Here is a 20,034-nt window from a genome sequence, read left to right as displayed (position 1 = left end):
CTAAACAACAGAGCATTACTGATTAGCGACGCTTTTCAGCTAATTGAATTTTAGCTAGTCTTTAAGCTTACTTTCATCAAGTTTTATTTAATTTTTGTTTGAAAGCAATTTTAACAATACAGAATTTAACATTTTTACTGGTTTAGTTCTGGAGCGGGGTCCACCCCCATACAGCATCTTGTGGCTACCCCTGGGGATGGGGGGACGCCTTTGCACTACGCAACCTGCAGTGGGACACCCATGCGGGGCGCCTCGGCTTCCAGCACCACCTCAACTAGGACACCATTGTCGAATAGAAAACCAAGGTATAACAATTCACTGTGGGCTACAATTGAATCAAGACAAAAGTAAGTGCCGAGCCCTGGGACCTATGTAGGGTGAAAATAGACATAAATCCTTGATGATTCCAGGTGGAGACAAAATATTTTAGCGGGGTCTTTTGGTTTTTTTTCAATTTAAAGTTCTGAAAAAAAATTGAAAAAAATATGAAAATCTTGAATAAAAAACAAACAAAAAATAATTTGTAATATTTTTTTTTATTTAAAGATACAAACAACTTATATAAATACTATAAGCTTTAAAAAAATCACAATTTTCAAATTTAGACTTTCAATATAAAGATTTGTAGAAAAAACCTAACAACAAATTCTAACATATTTCTGATCAACATAGCAATAAAACTTCTTTTGCAAAATCTTTATCATCAAAAATAAATAGCACTTACTAAAGACTTTTTTTCATTTAAACTTATACTTTTCACATTAATTAACTTTAAAGATTGATTTTTTTTTAAAAAGAAAGGTTGCGTGATTTTTTATTCATAATTAATTGCCTAATTTTGAGATTCAGATAAAAAACCTTACTGCTTTATATCATTGGATACTCTACTAGCAGCGGCTACGCCTCTAGAGGCATATAGGGACCCTTAGGTTGGGGGGGAAGACGAACCCCCCCTTAAAATTACAGTTTTTTTAATGAAAAAGTTAAAAACATTTATTTTGGAGAGTTGATTCTCTTGGGATAGTGATGGTACCCATCCCCAAAATAGTAATAAACCTTACCAGGACATATAAGAAGCTACCATGTAAAGGAGAACCATATTGGTTCAGTGGTTAGTGAGATCCCTTGGTGCACAAAGACTTACATAGAACGTGTTACTTTATTATAAAGATACATATATACACAGAAACTCTACAATCAGAGTATGTCTGTTTGTTCATCTGTCTGTATAAAAACATTACAGAATATATTTATTTGGTACTAGCGGCTACGCTCCTAGAGGCCTTTAGGGGCACTTGAGAGGGGAAGAAGTGGTTGAATTCTACAACTAGATTTTTATTTTAGACTTAAAAAGAAAAAGGTTTTTTTGTGTGTTGTGGTCCTTTTTTAAGGGGCGATTTCTCTTCTCTTTCTCAAAAAAAGTTATAAACCTTCGATCCAAGGACCAATGAGAAGCTACATAGTAAAGTAAAAAAAGAACCATATCAGTTTTTAAGCATCAGAAAGATGGACAAACAGACATCAATCTATTTTGTATCATAAATAGTTCTTTAAAGCAGGGGAGAAATATCATCTGGAAAAAAAAAATTTCCTATCGTTTAAAAGTTATATCCCTGTATAAAAAAGATAGGATGTCCGTGTGTTTTTTCTGTCTGTGCCTAAAGTTCTTGCTAACCGCTGGACCAATTTGGTTCTTCTTTATTGACCTATCTTTTAGACTGATAATAGGATCAACATATTAAGGAGTAGTTTAGTGTCTATTAATCCTTATATAAAAGTAACAGTTTCTGTGTCTGTCTGTTTGTGTGTGTGTGTGAGGGTGTCTGTCGGTACCGAAGATTCTTTGTAACCGCTTAACTGATATAGTTCTTCTTGGTTCAAGTTTTTCATTGTCCTGAGAAGTTTTGAGTTTAGAAAAAATTAGTTCCTACCCAACATTTAAAAAAAACTTTTTCTTTTACATACTAAAACTGAAAGTAGGGGAGGGGTCAACTTCTAACCACTTATCAAGGGCCCCTAGATGCCTCTAGGGGTAAAACCGCTAGTGATAAAATAATTTTTATCTTGAATTATGATTAAATTGTTCTTTTTCCATTTAATAAAATATAATTGTAATTATTAACCTCAAAGAATATCAAGAATTAGGTAATTGGATTTAACAAGGGAAAAAGACAACATCCATAATTAGTGAAGTTTAAAAGAATGCAAATAAAGAAAATAGCAAGTGTAACATACAGATACAAAAATATATTAATCAGAGCGAGATGGGACAATGGGCTTTTTATTAGACTAGTCCCCATAGTTTAATATAGGAATTTGTTATTCGTTGGCTTAACTACTTAGGGGACCTGTTGCGATTTTTGTTTGGTTGGATTATTAAATTAAGTGCCCAACATTTCAACCATTAACTGAAACATACAGAAGGGTTATCCATGTATCATATTTGGGAATGTAAATCAATTTAGCGGTCATTGTCTTATCCCTTTAGATCCCTGAATAGTAATTAACAATGATCAATGGTTCTTTTTTTTCTATGTAGCTTCTCATTGGTTCTTGAAAGGTTTATAACTTATTTTGGGAGGGTACCTCCACCATCCTAGGAGAAATCAACCCCTAAAAAAGGACCCCATTTCACACACAAAAAAAAACTTTTTCTTTTTAAGTCTAAAATAAAAATCTAGTTGTAGAATTCAACCACTTCTTCCCCTCTCAAGTGCCCCTAAAGGCCTCTAGGAGCGTAGCCGCTAGTACCAAATAAATATATTCTGTAATGTTTTTATACAGACAGATGAACAAACAGACATACTCTGATTGTAGAGTTTCTGTGTATATATGTATCTTTATAATAAAGTAACACGTTCTATGTAAGTCTTTGTGCACCAAGGGATCTCACTAACCACTGAACCAATATGGTTCTTCTTTACATGGTAGCTTCTTATATGTCCTGGTAAGGTTTATTACTATTTTGGGGATGGGTACCATCACTATCCCAAGAGAATCAACTCTCCAAAATAAATGTTTTTAACTTTTTCATTAAAAAAACTGTAATTTTAAGGGGGGGTTCGTCTTCCCCCCCAACCTAAGGGTCCCTATATGCCTCTAGAGGCGTAGCCGCTGCTAGTAGAGTATCCAATGATATAAAGCAGTAAGGTTTTTTATCTGAATCTCAAAATTAGGCAATTAATTATGAATAAAAAAATCACGCAACCTTTCTTTTAAAAAAAACAATCTTTAAAGTTAATTAATGTGAAAAGTATAAGTTTAAATGAAAAAAAGTCTTTAGTAAGTGCTATTTATTTTTGATGATAAAGATTTTGCAAAAGACGTTTTATTGCTATGTTGATCAGAAATATGTTAGAATTTGTTGTTAGGTTTTTTCTACAAATCTTTATATTGAAAGTCTAAATTTGAAAATTGTGATTTTTTTAAAGCTTATAGTATTTATATAAGTTGTTTGTATCTTTAAATAAAAAAAAATATTAAAAATTATTTTTTGTTTGTTTTTTATTAAAGATTTTCATATTTTTTTCAATTTTTTTTCAGAACTTTAAATTGAAAAAAAACCAAAAGACCCCGCTAAAATATTTTGTCTCCACCTGGAATCATCTAGGATTTATGTCTATTTTCACCCTACATAGGTCCCAGGGCTCGGCACTTACTTTTGTCTTGATTCAATTGTAGCTCACAGTGAATTCTTATCCTAAAATATATTCTTATACTATTGGCTACGCCTCATGAAGCTACTAGGAGATCTTTAAGGAAGGGAGGGAAGTGCCTTCTATTTGAAATTTAAACTTAAGGCATTTTCTTGTACAGGCTATCAAGTTATACATACTAATAAACTATAAAAAGCTTTATCATAAAGGACTAAGGAGCACCATGATGATACTAGCGTGATCTTGCGCAACAAACAAACATATATTTCTTTATTAAATGTTTGCTATTATTCGGAAATTTTAGAATGTTTTAAAAATCTTTTGCTATACTTTTTCTGGATACAAAGAATCCTCTATAATAGTAGCCTAAAAGTACGTCGATTATACAACTATACGTGTACATTTTATGATATTCTAATTAGTGGTTATTTTCACTCTTGCTTTTATGATATTGTTATATAGTCTTTTATTTCAGAGTACGAACAGAATTTAGTTTGGAAAGATCAAGAACTAAATTCAAGGTAAATTTATTTCTAATTTAATGTGTAATTCAATATACATAAAGTGTGCCTCGAATTACAACTTCTTTACTAAATGTTTAACCATTATTTATACCAATCCTTCTGTGTATAGGATTAGTTTTATATTTGTTTTCCACTTAGGGCCAAAGGCCCATGGCAACAAAACTGGGATTAACATTATGATATTTTTGATTTTTTCTCCATAATACTGTACATGATTTTCAGAGTAACTCATCGTCTCTGAACTGGTAATTTTCTCGGCTCCTCTTCAAGATAGACAGCTGGAATTTTTTGGGATTAAATAAGTTCACATTTTACATATTTAAATCAAGTTGAGCTTAATTAGCCAAGATTAGCCTAATAATTTGGGTGCTAGATCGAATGCTAGATTTTTAGGTTTTCGTGATTTTTTCGATTCCTTTTCAAGATTGACGTCTAAAATTTTCAGGGATTGAATAAATTTACATTCTACATATTTCCATTAAGATTTGCTTAGTGGTTGGGGTGCTAGATCGATTCATAGATTTTAAAGGTTTTTTTATTTACTTGTTTCCTATTCAAGATAGATGGCTGAACTTTCATGAATTAGATAAGTTCACATTCCTCAAATTTTCACATAGTTTTCTTAAGATTTTTCTATTAATCGTGGTGCTTGATTAATTCCTAGATTTTTAATTTTTTTAAAGGTTTGTGATTATCAATTTCTTTTTATGAAACTGCTCTAAAGCTAATTTTTTCCGATGCCCATTCAAATTCTTGAGATTCGCTACTTATGGATGTTGTCATCCTTGTTTTTTTTTATGTCCGGCCGTATATATTTAAGCCTTACCCTAACGAATAGCTAAGTTTTAAGTTTTACGCAGAGAGAGAGGGAAAAATGGGCTGTTTATTACTCTAGTATCCAAAGTTTATAATAACGTTTTCTTATTCGTTGGCTTAACAACTTTGGGGACTTTAGTGAATTTTGATTGGTTGTTTCATTAAGTTAAGTGTTCAAACGTTTCAACAACTAATTTTAATTTACAGAAGGGGTAGTTTTGTGTATCTCAGTATCATCATTTGAGATGTATTGTACATCAATTTATCGGCTATTGTCTTATTTCAGATCCATGGTTATATGAATGTCAATATGCAATTTTATATATTAAGGAGAGAAATTTATTTGGAGAGCACGCCAACAGACAAAGTTTTGATGACAATTCTTCCTCCCTTCCTACAGGTGGACAATGAAATATAATTCTAGAGAAGCTACACTACAAGTAGAGAATTAGTTAGTCTTTCAATAAGTTGTCGGTCTGTCAGTCGGGCTACAAAAATAAATATTTAAAAATAAAAAAAAAATATGTTAGAAAGGTTTAGTTATCTATCACCCTCCCTCCACCCCAATTATTCTATTAGTTTTTAAACAAATGCGTTTTAAATCGTTTTTTTTATGGATTTTGTGATTCTTGTTTGTTTATATATGTGGTTATGTAATATTATATAATCTTGTTTTCCTATTTTTGTTGTCATCTTTCCAATTACAAACAAACAGTGATAAGAAATATAAAAAATTGTGTTTTAATATTTCCATTCGGGGAATGTCCTGTGAAATCTAGGAAACTAAATGGATAAGGCAATTGCCGATAAATTGATGTACATCCTCAATAAATTACCCCTTCTGTTATATTAGTGGTTGACACGTTTGGACACTCAACTTAATAAACCAACGAATGAAATTCCATAAAAAGTCCCCAAAGTTGTTAAGCCAAAGAATAAGAAAATGTTATTATAAAACTTTGGGGAATAGTGTGATAAACAGCCCAATGTCCCCTCCCTCCCTGAGTAAAATCTTAAAGATATTTTTTTTAAATTTATCTTGTAGAATTTTCTTAATTCTTTACTACAGGTTACCTAGTTACTTATATTTTTCTTGTAAAAAGTGTCCTCAACTGTTACTATTTGCACAAAATGCATTGTTTTTAAGTAAAAATAGCAAATATACCTCTTTAAAAGATCTTAAATTTCATTTTTTTAAACAATGATTGTTTGTAACCAACGGCTTTCATCTTAGCCTTTTATGGGAAGTAGAGATCCCCCCCCCCCCTTTCTTCCAACAATGCTTTCTAAAGGGTTAGAATTTAGATAAAGGACTGTAAATTGATTTACATACATTCTCAATGATGATAAACAAAATTAAACATACTGTGGAATAGAATTATTGTTAAAATAGTTTTGACATTGCTATTTTGAACTCACCAATCAATTAAGATTTAATAAAAGTTTTTAGCCAACGAATTAGAGAACTTGTTTGTAAAACTTAAGTTATCAGTCGAATATCCTCTCCCTCCTGAAAGTATCCGAATTTATTGTAGGCGCCATTTTTGATTTTTTGTTTACATTTTACTCATAAAAATTTTCATTTTCTAGAGAAAAAAATATAAATATTATTTTATTCATGTTTGTAGAATATAGGTGAAAAATAAAACTTTTTTACTTCTTATCTTTGTTTATTTTTACCATTTTCACTGGAAAACAAAACTCTTGAAACATAAACAAACTCAAATATAACATTTTCTGTGAACATGTTTGGGAAAAAAAGCTAGGTGGAAAAATATCAATTTACGAAGAATTGATTACGTTCAAAGATTTTTTATTATATAATTTTTGGTTATATAAATACAATCATCAAAGTGCAAAGGGGTTTGTCTGGAGGTTTAAGTTATGAGGGGGTTATTAAAAAAACCTTCCCATTCATATACGTCTAAGGTTGGGGTAAAGGGGTATTTACTTACACCCCCACACTGTGAAACGCCTCATTTTACCCTTCTCTGAATAAAAAGCTTGGATTTCCGTTTTCCAAATTATAAAATGTAAATGGGTGTTGGCATGCACCCACCCCCCAACAATATAAGGTATTTCTCAACTTCTGCAATTTTTAAAGTTTTCAAAGGTGTTGTATATTGGCATACAAATCAATGGTTGGCGCATTTTGTGCTGTATTAGATTGATTGATTTTGACAATATTTAGTTAAAAAATCTAGATTATAATCTCAGGTATGACTTCTTAAAAGAAAAGTTTTCTTAAAATAAACTTTTACCTATTAAGTTTAAGTTTTCTAGGTTGCTTTTTCGGACTGGCGCGGCACAAAAACGGCACAGACATTTCATCCCTGTACCAAGTCAAGAAAATTAGCTTAAAGTAAGATTTAGTATTTCAGTTATTTAAAATAACAATTACAATTTTGTGATTATTACAACTAAGCTAAATAGTCAGTAATATTATTTTTATAATGTTAAATAATTATAATACAATACATTCATAACTGTCATGTAAATTTTTATTTGAAAGGACAATTTTGTCTTTAAAGTTTTATTTACCCATTAAAGGGGGAATTTTTGTCTAGGGAAAAAGAAGACGTATACTGTGTATGGTTATCACGTGACAGTGAAGATATTGCCGCCAAAACTCACAACAACATCACTCTTACTTCTTCTCTAGGCATTTTTTTCATAACTCATGTACAGAGTGAAAGAATGTGCAACCTGGGAATTTGTAGGAGGGTTGCATCCGCCCTGCTTCAGCAGGCAGCTCCGGTGGAAAAGGAACAGGCATGGTTAACATTGTCTGTGGACAGTATTTTAACTTTGAAATAGAAGAAGAACATCTCAGCTATGCTTTCACAAAACTAAAAAAAGAATTTATGTTTTGTAAAAGGATAATATAAAAATTAAAATATAAAAATTTAAAAGAATAGATGATAAAATAAATTTGTGAAGTATTACACTATGGAATAAACTTGGAGCTTAAAACATAAAATGCATATACAATAATAAATTTACCTCTGGGGGTATATTAAGTTGCCTGGGTTGGTAATTTTACTCAAACACACTGCGCTCGTAATGACTAAAAAAGAAAAGAGCATGCAGTTATAAAAAAAAGAATTTTTTAAAAAAAATTAAATATTTTTTTCTTTTCTTTTTTATTAAAATTTAACTATCTCTGGGTATTTGAATTTGAATTTTTCTTTATTAAATATTTACCAGAGAAGGGTAAGAAGGCTGCTATGCCAACAAAAATATCAGGTACAGCACAACAAACATCTAAATTGAATAATATGTTTAGGCTAAGATTTTAATGATATAAAATTAATGATAAAAAATACATTTTTATTTGATTATTACCTTATAGGTACACAGTTAACAATTATTTGACCAGCTTTTCAGGTACACAGCTTGTAGTCTAAATATTGATTTCTTTTTAAGAACACAGTAACAAATTATTAAAAAGTTTATAAATGTTCTTTTAGGTAGGTACTATAGGTAGTTACCTTGATTCTTATGCAACCAAGCACTTCTTGCAATAAGATAGATTAATTTAATGCAGCTACACAATCTTTCATATGGCAGTCACATTCTAAATTAATAACAAAATTTGATAATTGTTCACTTGAATTAAAAATTAAGGAAATTTTGTATTACAATTTTTTTATAAGAAAGCTTACTTTTCATTTTCGGTCTTGAGCCAGCTATGGAACATGAGGTGGCTACACGGAGTTAAAAATTGAATTATCTTTCTGAAATGGTTTGATAAGTTTTAAAATTTTGCTAATATTTTTTGTAATTTAAACAGAAAGAAAGAAAATATATTAAATAAATTTACTATAACATCTTCATGGTACAGGCAGAGTTACAGGTACAGATGAATAGTTGACCAGGAGGGGTGCTCGTTTTCTTTCCTTAACATTGAAACATTTAGGTTTGTGGCTTATCCAGCACAAAGAAGCAAAGACAGGTACTTTATGCGAGTTTGAAAATTCAAGGGTGAATTTTTTTTAAATTCAAGTTCATTCATTTTAAATTTTAAAATAGAAAAAAAATGCGTTTAGATATTCAATCCATTGCATTGTATGGACCATTAGGAAAGAAAACGGCCACATTATTAGTATTAAAGGCAGACTTTTTTATTTTATCCATATTAGAAATTGATATTTTAGGATATAGCTTTGTCAGGGTTCGTTGCTCGTAAAATGGAATTAAATAATATTTGGATTTTTGGATCATGGTAAGGAAACAAAGTAGCGGGTTTTGTCGTATTTTCACAGTAGCCTCTCTTCTATAATTAGCCCCTGCGGGGGTATTACCCTTTGAAGCCTCTTTCCTAACCCTGCTGGGCAATTATAAACATTTATCTAACCTAACCTAAAATAACCCATCAAAGCTACTGTGAAAGCACGACGAAACCTGCTACTTTATTTTCTTTCCATGATCCGATTTTTTTCTGATTGGTAATCTTGGATAGTAAATCTATTACTCCAGTGAGGTATTATTGACAAAGGTTACAACTTACATTGTTAAACGGAAATTTAAATATCAGTTGTAATTCTATATTCTATTCATGGCGGTTACAAAATTATATTTTAAATAAAAAATAGTTATACAACACTAAAAATAACTTAAAACAAGAGAATTTTTCTCTACTCTAACATTGCCATAGGTTTTAGCCTTTTTTGACACATCAATGCTTTAAAAAAGGGGGTATTTTTTCGCGTTATTCCGTTAAGTTGGGTGCAATCTTTTAGTCAAATGCGCTTTTAATGTCACACTGACCTTATTTATGCGTTTGGTCAATATAAGGAACAGTTTGGCCTAATAAGCACATTTGACCGGAAGCTTGAGGAAAATTTACTAAAATACGCGAAAAAAATGTCCCCCACGTTATGATTTACCTCTTACATTCCTTTCTGCGCGCTATTGGCTTTGGGAGCTGTGTATTTTCTTTATTTATAACAATTACAATTGTTAATCATTTAAATGAAATAAAAGTTATGAATTGAACTATCTAGTTGAGAATTCAAGTAAATGTGACTACACAGACTCAAGACATGACGAATCCATAGGAAATTTATTGATTTATTTTTAAATATTAACTTTTAAGCGAACAAACTCCACAAGTTTTTCCTTAGATTGTGAAAGCCCCGCAGAGGTAATCATCCTTGTTTTCCGCCCCGTAGGGTTTTTTTCTTCTTCAAAAATTGAAAATAAGGAAGGGACCTACTTATTACTTTATTCAAAAGAAATTTTGTGTATTATCATTGGGTATGTACATCAATTTATCGGCCATTGTCTTATCCCCTTAAATCTCTGGGTGTTTACTAAGTAATATGTGTCTTTTAGAATATTTAGAATATCTAAAATCATGAAATGTATCAGCAGTATCCCAAGGGAACAGTTCTGTATGCTTGGAGGCCCTGCAGGATTTATCCCTTGCCAGCCTTACAGAGGGACAATACTCAGATAAATATCATACCTTAGGTAAGGGCAGTTTTCAATCTCCAGATTTTCTTTTTCACGTCCTTATCTTGACGAAATCGATATATTATTACTTAGATGTTTCACCAGGTTTTTATTTACTCAAATAAAGTGATATTCGCAGCTGGCTGAAATAATGATATCTACAAACCCAACCCATTTTGAGTTCATATTAGTAATCTAAATTAACGACAAACTTTCCCCTATTCTACCTATTCTATTACCTACCCAATCTTGTAGATTTCTTTTAAGAATAGTTTAAAATATCTCTTATTCATTACCAGAGAATTCGAACGTCCGTGTTTAATTGGAGTACCATCTGCATATGTTCTTAAATTAAAGACCTTCTATATTTCTTATTTATTTTCCTGTTATTATGTAAGTCATGTTATTTGAAGGCGTAGCAACTCTATAATATTTTACCTTATGATTTTTTAGATCAGCTGGGTAAAGGAGCTTTTGGTTGTGTGAAATCTGCTTATAGGTTAGTAGTCAAATTTATTCTATTAAACACTATTCTCAAGTCAAGGTGTCACAAATCCAAATTAAAATTGCAATTCGATTTCTAACATGAAAATAAAATTAAAGTAATGCTGAAACTATTAGGTAAAATTAATGCTCAAGTAATGCTAAAACTATTAGGTAAAATTAATGCTAAAGTAATGCTGAAACTATTAGGTAAAATTTGTATTCTGAATCTTGAACATAAAACGGATTTTTCTTCAAATTAACTTTAATCGTTTACACATATTTATGTTGCTAAACTACCAATGAATTCTTTGATTGCACGACATTTCTCATATATATCATGTCCCAACTTTGCAGTGTAGAAACAAATAAGTTACAGACAGACGCACAGATAAGGTAGGTGAATTTTAGAATAGCTTCGCTCCAACACCACATAGATATTAAGATACCCTTTTCCTATAGAAAATGTGACAAAGAGCTGGTGGTAGTGAAGTTTATCTGTAAGAGAAAAATTATCAAAGAAAATTGGGTCACAGACGAATCTGGTATCAAACTTCCTTTTGAGGTATGCAATTTTATTTTTAATACCTTACAGAGCTACTCTATAAGTTAACCTGTCCGGCCATTATGGTTGTGTATAACCGCTTATGCGCTTATGTTCTATTCCAAAGTAATTTTTATTTGTGTTTCTAAAGTAACACACACAAAGTAATAACACAGATTGCATAGCTCAAAAAAATCTCACTTCAAATATTAATATGCATCTGAAACTTAACTTCAGAGAACCTTCACTCTTTTTCTCGGTTCCTAATAAAGATAGATGACGGTAGGTTTTAAATATTCCCATGAGAAATGAGTATTTACAAAACAAATATTGTTTGTCGTCTATACTTTTTAACATACTAGTGGCTTCGCCCCTAGCCTATAGGGGCTTCGCCCTATATAGTTTTGGGAAGTCAATATTCAAAAAATTATTCTTTGTTTAATTACTCTGTGGTAAAATTAAACCCAGGTTGTGCGCTTTATGCACAAAAATTTTAATTTGTACAAATTAAACCCAGGTTGTTTGCCGTATACACAAAAATTTCAATTCGCCCCATGTTGCAGTGGGGTTCCCCCACCCCAATTACTGGTTTTTGTTTTAAAAAAATTGAAAAAAAATTTTGGAAGTGGGGATTTTTTTTATTTTGGGGGGGGTTGGGGTGTCCCACCCCCCAAGAAAATAGCTTAAAACCACCAGAGGACCAGTAGGTACATTCCCAGAAGGGTAGAGCCCAATTTGATCAGCAGTTACTGAGATTTTACAAAAAATGTAAAAAAAGAAATTTGGGGGGTTGGATTTTTTTTATTTTTGGGGGGGTTGGGGGTGTTCCACCCCCCAAGAAAATAGCCTAAAACCACCACAGGACCAGTAGGTATATTCCCTGAAAAGTAGAATCCGATCAGTTCAGTGGTTACCGAGATCTTAAGGGACAGACAGACGGACAGACATCAAGCTACTTTGTATTATAGATATGATTTATCATCGTTAAAATTTAAGATTTCCTACATAAATTGAAAAAAAGCATAATGAAAAGTTTTGTAATGTTAAATGATATTTTTTTTCTTAGGCAAGTTTATTATCTGCGCTAAATCACCCGAACATTGTGAAACTTTATGATGTCTTTACCAATCTATTTGTCGTGCAGGTAAAGTTTTTTAAAAGAGCACTGCTACTCTATAACAATATCAATACACTGATATGTCTGTTAACTAAATGACTGGATCATTAATACACTTTTTGTTGTCTTCTGCCATTTCAGGGTAGCATTGGAATTAATATTTTAAAATGCAAAGCTTTTTTATAATTTGGATCGATACGTGCTTCTGTTCGTGAGTCAGTCACTACGTAATGGTTAGCTTTTATCGTTAATTTCGGCATGTTAGGGTTGTCCTATCGAATTAAAACTTTGCATGATGATTTTTTGTAATAGTTAGACACGTTCATGTTCGTTTATTCTACCGTTTAATTTCAGATTTTCGCTTTTATTGATCCTGTTTTCCTTTTTTTATATTTAATATGCTTATTTTTTATAAGAATATCATTATTAAACAAAAAAAATGATGTAAATCCAGCTTAATATGATGTCATAACATAATATCAAGGAAAAAATATTTTAATGCATCAGTCAATCATTAAATACCTTTTATTATCCATTTGCGCAATTCACGTATTTTATTTTTATTATTTCTTTACCAATTTTTGTATGTGTGCACTATTTCAATGAATATGGAATACGTGGATATATATTGACAGGGGATAATTAGTCGTCAATTTAGCTTGTTAATAGGGTACTCACTTATTAGTCAGTTAGTTCATCCAGAGGGAGTGTCTTTTCTTAGCCAGCTGCGAGTATTTTATTGCGAGTACATATAAATGTGGTGCAACATCTAATTAATAATATATCGATTACCTACTATTACCCTAAAATTGAACAGATAATTTTTTTTTGTATGAAGGTAAATATAACAATGAATTCTGAACCTATTGGTCCTTGCAAGGATTTAGATGATTTTATTGTTATATTTAAGTCTTGGGTTGGTTTTAGGCTATTTTTTCAATCCTCAAATTTAGAGTTTTGAGATGCTATGGGCTCCACCACTTGAGAAATGACTATGCTTGTTGTAGATGGTAATGGCGAAGCATGGAGATATGGATTTATTTGAGTTTATTGACAGAAACCCTATCATGGAGGAATCCTTAGCCAGTCATATATACCAGCAAGTCGTAGAAGGAGTTGGGTATCTACATGCCAAGGGAATACTGCATAGGTAACATAGATAGATAAAAAAGGAAAGATATTATCCTTATACTAAAGTAACAGGATGTCTATGTGTTTGTGTGTTTTTACCGAAGGATCTCGCTAACCGCTGAACCGATTGGGTTCTCCTTAACAGGGTAGCTTCTCATAGGTCCTGGGAAGGTTTATAACTATTTTCTTGGGGGGTGGGACACCCCCAACCCCCCCAAAAAATGAAAAATCCCCCCCCCCCCCCAATTTTTTTTTTTTTTTTCATTTTTTTAACTAAAACTAAAAATGAGGAAAGAAGAACCCCCCCCAAAAAAAAAAAATTTTTTTTACTTTTTCTTTTAAAATATAAAATAAGAAATTTAATTATTAAATTCGACTCTCTCCTCCTCAAGTGCCCCTAGAGGCCTCTAGGGGCGTAGCCGCTAGTATATATATACAGTGATAGTTTTGATTAGATATAAGGAGTTTCTACATTGCAAGGCAAGATAGATAAATAGATAGACAGACATATAACTCCCCCCCCCCTTATTTTTAATTTGTGTGAAACACCAAACATTATTTTCTATTTAGGGATATTAAAGATGAGAATGTTATCATCAACAACAAGTTTGATATTCAGGAAAATATCTCAACACAAATCAAAATAATTTTTTTTTTCAATTTTACAGCGAAGCATTTCAAGCAAGTGTTAGTTTGTCTGTCTGTAATGTGGTATATTTAATGTTTAATGTAAATGTTAGCGTGTCTGCTTGTTGTCGGAAGGTGTCGGGTTCGAGCTTGGACCACACAATATATGATTAAACAAAGATTCATTTTAATAGGGCAATTCTAAAATACACTAAGATAAGAAATAGAACTGGCGCATCTGTTAGATATTTCAAAACAAATTTAGATCATAGACTTTGGATCAGCCACCGTATTTCAATCTGGACAGAAGTTCATTACTTTCTATGGAACTGTGGAATACTGTGCTCCTGAAGTTCTAAAAGGTAAGACAGTATTTAATGCAGGCCTGACAAAAAATTACTTTATTATTTAAGTAAAAGAAAAGAGGTGGCTTGAGCTAAATGTAACTATGCCCACAGGGCGGGGAAGACCCTGTATCGACTTTGTATTTGGTCTTTGAAATCAGCTGATAGCGTCGGTAATGTAAATAAAGTCCCTACAAAAGACCAGAAGGTATTTTGCTAGCAGACGAAAAGGGTCATCAACACCTATGCAAATAATTGTCTAGATTATACTTTAAAATTCTTATAGTTGATTGTCATTAAAATCTAAACAAGCAATTTTAATATCTATCTCAAATAGCAATAAAAAAAAAGTTTTTATATTATTCCCATCTTTAAAGAATTAACGGAAAAAGAAATGTAAAGAAAAAAAGCCTATTAGAAATCATAAACATCTTTCTTGAATAGCAGCCAAGAAGATCAGATTCAAGGCAAAATTGTCCAATATCACCTGGACTACTTATCTTCTTATAATGACGGGACATAATAATGTATCTGCTTTACAAGAAATTAATCTTATTTGAAGGACATCCATATGACGGAGAGCAGGTAGAGGCCTGGGCCCTTGGTGTCCTTCTATATATTCTCATCTATGGGGAGAATCCTTTCTACGATGTGGCAGATACTGTCAGGGCTGAACTACACCCACCACACCATGAGGTAATATTATACATTATAAGTACGCCATATATATAGAAAGTCTGTAAAAAGACTCACGTAATTGGTCCAAGAGTAGGAACAGTCCCATCACATTATTGATTTGGTACGAACGGGCGTTTTTAATTTCTTTTTACTTTGGTCAGATTATTGTGTCTGACAATCTAGGATAATGAGTCTATTGTGGAAGCTTTTTATTCAATCGGTTTATTTTACCCTCTGTCTTTGAAAAATATTGCATTTTTATCCCTTTATCCATCTTTCTACCAATCTATCTATCTATCCATTAATCTTTCTAGATATCTCCTGAATTGATGGAGTTGATAGAATCCATTCTGAACCCCGACCCAGCCGCTAGGGCAAGCCTGTGGTACATCAGGGAGCATGCATGGGTCAAACAGGCATGTAACCTAGAGGATTATAAAATTCAGGTAAAACCTATGAAATTTTTGTAAAGGAAAAATATACTTCAATTAACATGACAGGTAAAAATCAATGTAGTTAGTTAAAGAGTTGCTACGCTCCCTTGATTAAACTTTTTTTGTTAAAGATATCTTCAAAATGCAATGTACAATTACCATGACGGTTAACAAATGAAGCTAGTGCTGTCCGTTACGAATTACAGACACTCCCTAATTATAGAGAGAATTGTTATTTATCGCATCGTATTATAGACATCTTTCACAGATTAAAATGTAAGATTAAAAATAGTTTTTCTAGCCCTTAGGGGCCGAGAACTAGTCCAGCACAACTGGAATCAATTTTATGATTTTTCTTTTAATATTTGTGAACAATTATCTGTAATACGATGCTATACATGATTTTACGGTATGGTGGAGAACATCCGTTTCTAACCAAACGGAAATTAATCGGTTTCGAAACTATACTTAAAAAAACAAACATTTTATGTATTTATTTTTAGGAGGTAATACCCTGTCATGAGTATGAAATCAACCCTATCAAATATTACACAGAAAATCCAACTCCTAGAGACTTAACTTCACAGGTTAGGATTATTAATAGAAGCTATTAGCAGTTGCTCTACAAAATAAGGTGATTGTCGGTCGTGTTGATTATGCCCCAAAAAAGTAGGGTAAAAATAGCTTTTGTGAAAATAGCTTAGAACCACTGCAAGACCAGTAGCTTTAATTCCCTGAGAAGACCTCAATCGGTACAGTGGTTACTGAGATCTTAAGCTTCAGACAGACATCGTTTTACTTTGTTTTATTAATAGATGATTGTGTTTTACTGTAATTATAAAATGCAATGATGAAATGCGAAAATGCCGGCACACCTATTTGCGTATATATATTATATCAGGGATCTAAAGGGATAAGACAATGGCCGACATTTTGATGTACATTCCCAATGTTAAAACACAAAATTATTCCTTCTGTAGATTATTGGTTGTAACGTATGGGCACTCAATTTAATAAACCAACCAATCACGATTCATTAAAAGTCCCCAAAATTGATAAGCCAGTGAATAAGAAAACGTTGTTATAAAACGTTGGGAACCTATGTAATAAAAAGCCCATAATCCCTTCTCTCTCTGATTTTATATGGGTGTGTTAAAACAATTCTATTTATATCTAAAGAATTACACACACAAACAGAGATAGAATTTCATTGATTACAATTAATTTTTTTTATTGTTTATGTGTTTGCGTAGTTATATTTCTTTTTTCTCCTACTTATTTTGTAGTAACAATGCTCTAAACTTTAAATCTTAATAAGTTAAGGAAGGGGGGGGGGGGTTGGAATAGTTATTTATCGCATCGTAAAATAAACAGCTTTCTGCGGATATAAAAATGTACATTTATAAGATTAAAACCAGTTTTGCTAGATCCGAGATGCTATACACAGTTTTTCAGTATGGCGGAGAACCGGTTCTAATACAGCGGATATTATTCGGTTTCGAAGCGATACTGTAAAACTTAAACGGGTTAGGCTTCTTAATTATCTTGGATGTATTCATTTTTTTAATTCAGCATATCTGAATTCAAATTAATTTAAATCGGTGAAAATATTATCCTATTCTCTGAAGTTGTTTACAATATAAACGTAATACAGAATCATCATAGAATGATGTAATAGAGTTTTACAGAATTTACCAATGTACGTCACAAGCTTAAACCTATTTTGTTTCGTAGAGCTTTTTCCATGGAATTTTTCTAGGAATAGTATGTTTACTATTAACAGTGGCGTGCACAGCGATTTACTAGGGTGTGAGGAAAATCATAAGAGAGAAAGGAAGAAGATTTCAATTTAAATGATAGTGTTTACACTGATACTTTATTTGTTTAAGGAAAAAGAGCAACAATTCAAAATTAGCGGATATTATAAAAAGAAAAGGGGGGGTTTTTTAATGCAACCATCTCGTAATCAGTGATTAAATGGAACTTAGAATTCGAATTTCGATCTGAAATTTTTCATGGGTAATCCTTGGTAGGTCTATTTTCCCTAAATCGAACAAAAAGTTGGAAAAGCAACGGCTGGCGGCTCAGCCGTTTAGCCGCTTTTTGCCTATTTTCAGGGCAAATTCATCATTAATTACGTAGGAATCAACTTTTTAAAACATATTTTTGGTTTAATTCATGTAAAATGATAGCAATAGCCATTTTTAAAGTTTCTTGTACCAACAGCAACCGGCTAGAACCGTTTTATAAGGTTCTTGAGCAAAAAAAGTATTATGTTGAGAGAGGTTTCGTGACTAATTTGCTTTTAAGAGACCCAAAAAATGGAAAAACGGCTGAGCCGCCAGCAGTTAGCCGTTACTTTTCCAACTTTTTGTTCGAATTAGGGAATTTAGACCTACCAAGGATTATTCATGCAAAATTTCAGATCAAAATTCGAATTCTAAGTGCCATTTAATCATTGATTACGAGATGGTTGCATTAAAAACCCCCCCCCCCTTATTTAATACAAATGGTCGTACACAGTAAGTTAGAGTGTAGATTCTCATCGGCATTGATATTCTCTAGACGAATTTTCAGACGTACACCTTGAATAGTTGCTGAGAAATCTTATTTCTCTCATATATTAGTTTTTTTGTGTTTGAAGCTAAAAATCCCAGAAACTGCTAGTCCCAATTGATTATTTCTCAGGAAAGATTTGTAAATGTTCTTAGGTGGTTTTATGCTTTTTTCCTGATCTACATCGCCCTCCCCTAGAGGCTAGGAGCGAAGCATATATAAAAACGAGTAGTTCTTAGATTTTTATTGGTCATAGGAATCTTCACGAGAAAATTCATTGAATATTTATATAGAGCCTATAGACAACCTACCTGTACCAGGAGATAACAATTTGTATATTAAGATCTCAGAAGGGGGAGAGGAAAGTATGGAAGACAGCTGTACAGATCCTGCAGACATCCAACCTGTACCAGGAGATAACAATACCTGACAATAATTATTTGTATATTAAGATCTCAGAAGAGGGAGAGGAAAGTATGGAAGACAGCTGTATAGATCCTGCAGACAACCAACCCGTGCCAGGAATGAACAATTCATAATTTTAATCTTTTCCTTTGATTTATAAACATTCTATAATATAAAGTATTAAGTTTTTTGGTCTGTAGAAAAATTACTGGACTGCATTGGTTGTACTTTTCAAGAAAGTTTCATAAATTTCTTAATGGGTGGGGGGCTGGGGTTAGACTATTTTAATTGTATAACCTTCCTCACCCTCCCCTAAAAACTATGGGCGAAAATTCACTTTAGACTTATTTATTCCACTTTTTTGTCCTGCAATTAAGCTTTTTGAAGTCGCTCACTTTTTTATTTTCGTTAGGTTTTATGCTATTTAACCGGAAGTAAGTTTAACTTTGAGTTCTCCTTCTCAGGTCTAGATGAAAAAACTTCTAATTCTCTTATTTTTTCTTATTCATTAAAACTTAGAACTAAGACAGAGATAAAGTTATAGAATGGCACATAAAATTGATTAAATAAATAATTAAATTGTTCATTATTTTATAGGGGGTAGATAACTATTTAAATTTCCAGTACCAATGTGTTGTAGAAATAACCAAGATATTTGATTGAAACAGAAACATACTCAAAAGTAATACATACATGTATATTATTTGTTCTGCATTTAAAATGAATATAATTTCTATACACAACGGTCTAAGGGTGGAAATTTGGCAAAAAAGTCATGATCAAATTTTCTTATTTTAACTTGATATTATTGATTTACATACCCCAGCCCATGCATAATGGACAAGGAAAAGAAAAAATAACGTTTGGAACTAAGTTTTTTTTTAATTCAAAGTTGGGTCAAATCAATATTTTTTGAAGGTCAAAAATCTACTTTTTATTTTCTACCTAGATATGAAAAATAATTTTTTTTTGCATAAATATCTATTAAAAACTAATTTCGTTCATATTCTTTACAAATATATATACCAAATCAATAAATAAAAACATTTTTACTATATATTTTACCTTAAAAGTGTTAATTTTATGCTTTGAAAGTAAATTTATGAAAAAAATTTCGTCATTTTTTTACTGAAAAATTTAGCAAAAAAAATTAGTTTTCCTCATTTTACTACTAGTTGCGCTACCGACCCCATACCAAACCATATATGATTCTAAATTTTGAGAATATAATACAACTTTAAGTGAAGTTTCCAGAGTGGGGT

General features: G+C 31.8%; 1 protein-coding gene and 1 long non-coding RNA gene across 4 annotated transcripts in view; one reads left to right on the top strand and one right to left on the bottom strand.

Moving 5' to 3' along the window:
* Positions 1-19,824, top strand: part of Pask (PAS domain containing serine/threonine kinase) — a 41,219-nt gene extending 21,395 nt beyond the window's left edge. Inside the window, exons 16-33 of one of the 3 annotated variants that reach the window (XM_080177278.1) lie at positions 147-305; positions 4,132-4,177; positions 5,327-5,396; positions 7,280-7,358; positions 7,564-7,658; positions 10,003-10,056; positions 10,370-10,471; positions 10,907-10,952; positions 11,399-11,501; positions 12,547-12,624; positions 13,605-13,747; positions 14,299-14,347; positions 14,621-14,717; positions 15,262-15,395; positions 15,692-15,823; positions 16,315-16,398; positions 18,820-18,890; positions 19,371-19,824. In XM_080177278.1, the coding sequence (XP_080033404.1) occupies positions 147-305; positions 4,132-4,177; positions 5,327-5,396; positions 7,280-7,358; positions 7,564-7,658; positions 10,003-10,056; positions 10,370-10,471; positions 10,907-10,952; positions 11,399-11,501; positions 12,547-12,624; positions 13,605-13,747; positions 14,299-14,347; positions 14,621-14,717; positions 15,262-15,395; positions 15,692-15,823; positions 16,315-16,398; positions 18,820-18,890; positions 19,371-19,380 (1,552 nt within the window). In that variant the 3' untranslated portion in view covers positions 19,381-19,824. Of the gene's footprint in view, positions 1-146; positions 306-4,131; positions 4,178-5,326; positions 5,397-7,279; positions 7,359-7,563; positions 7,659-10,002; positions 10,057-10,369; positions 10,472-10,906; positions 10,953-11,398; positions 11,502-12,546; positions 12,625-13,604; positions 13,748-14,298; positions 14,348-14,620; positions 14,718-15,261; positions 15,396-15,691; positions 15,824-16,314; positions 16,399-18,710; positions 18,891-19,370 lie in introns of those variants that run through there. The other 2 variants (XM_080177277.1, XM_080177276.1) reach the window with 2 other exon arrangements.
* On the bottom strand, positions 7,669-8,316 carry LOC145332312 (uncharacterized). Its single transcript, XR_013884130.1, has 3 exons — positions 8,201-8,316; positions 8,000-8,063; positions 7,669-7,845 (listed from the first exon to the last, which is right to left on the bottom strand). It is a non-coding gene; the product is annotated as an uncharacterized LOC145332312 (long non-coding RNA).
* Positions 19,825-20,034: the final 210 nt, after the last annotated feature.

Source organism: Acartia tonsa, chromosome 11 (assembly GCF_053477335.1).
Source record: "Acartia tonsa isolate MP-2025a chromosome 11, ASM5347733v1, whole genome shotgun sequence".
In the NCBI taxonomy this organism is placed as follows: Eukaryota; Metazoa; Arthropoda; class Copepoda; order Calanoida; family Acartiidae; genus Acartia; species Acartia tonsa.
Note: the sequence above shows the minus strand (reverse complement) of the source record. Positions and strands in the feature narration are given on the sequence as shown.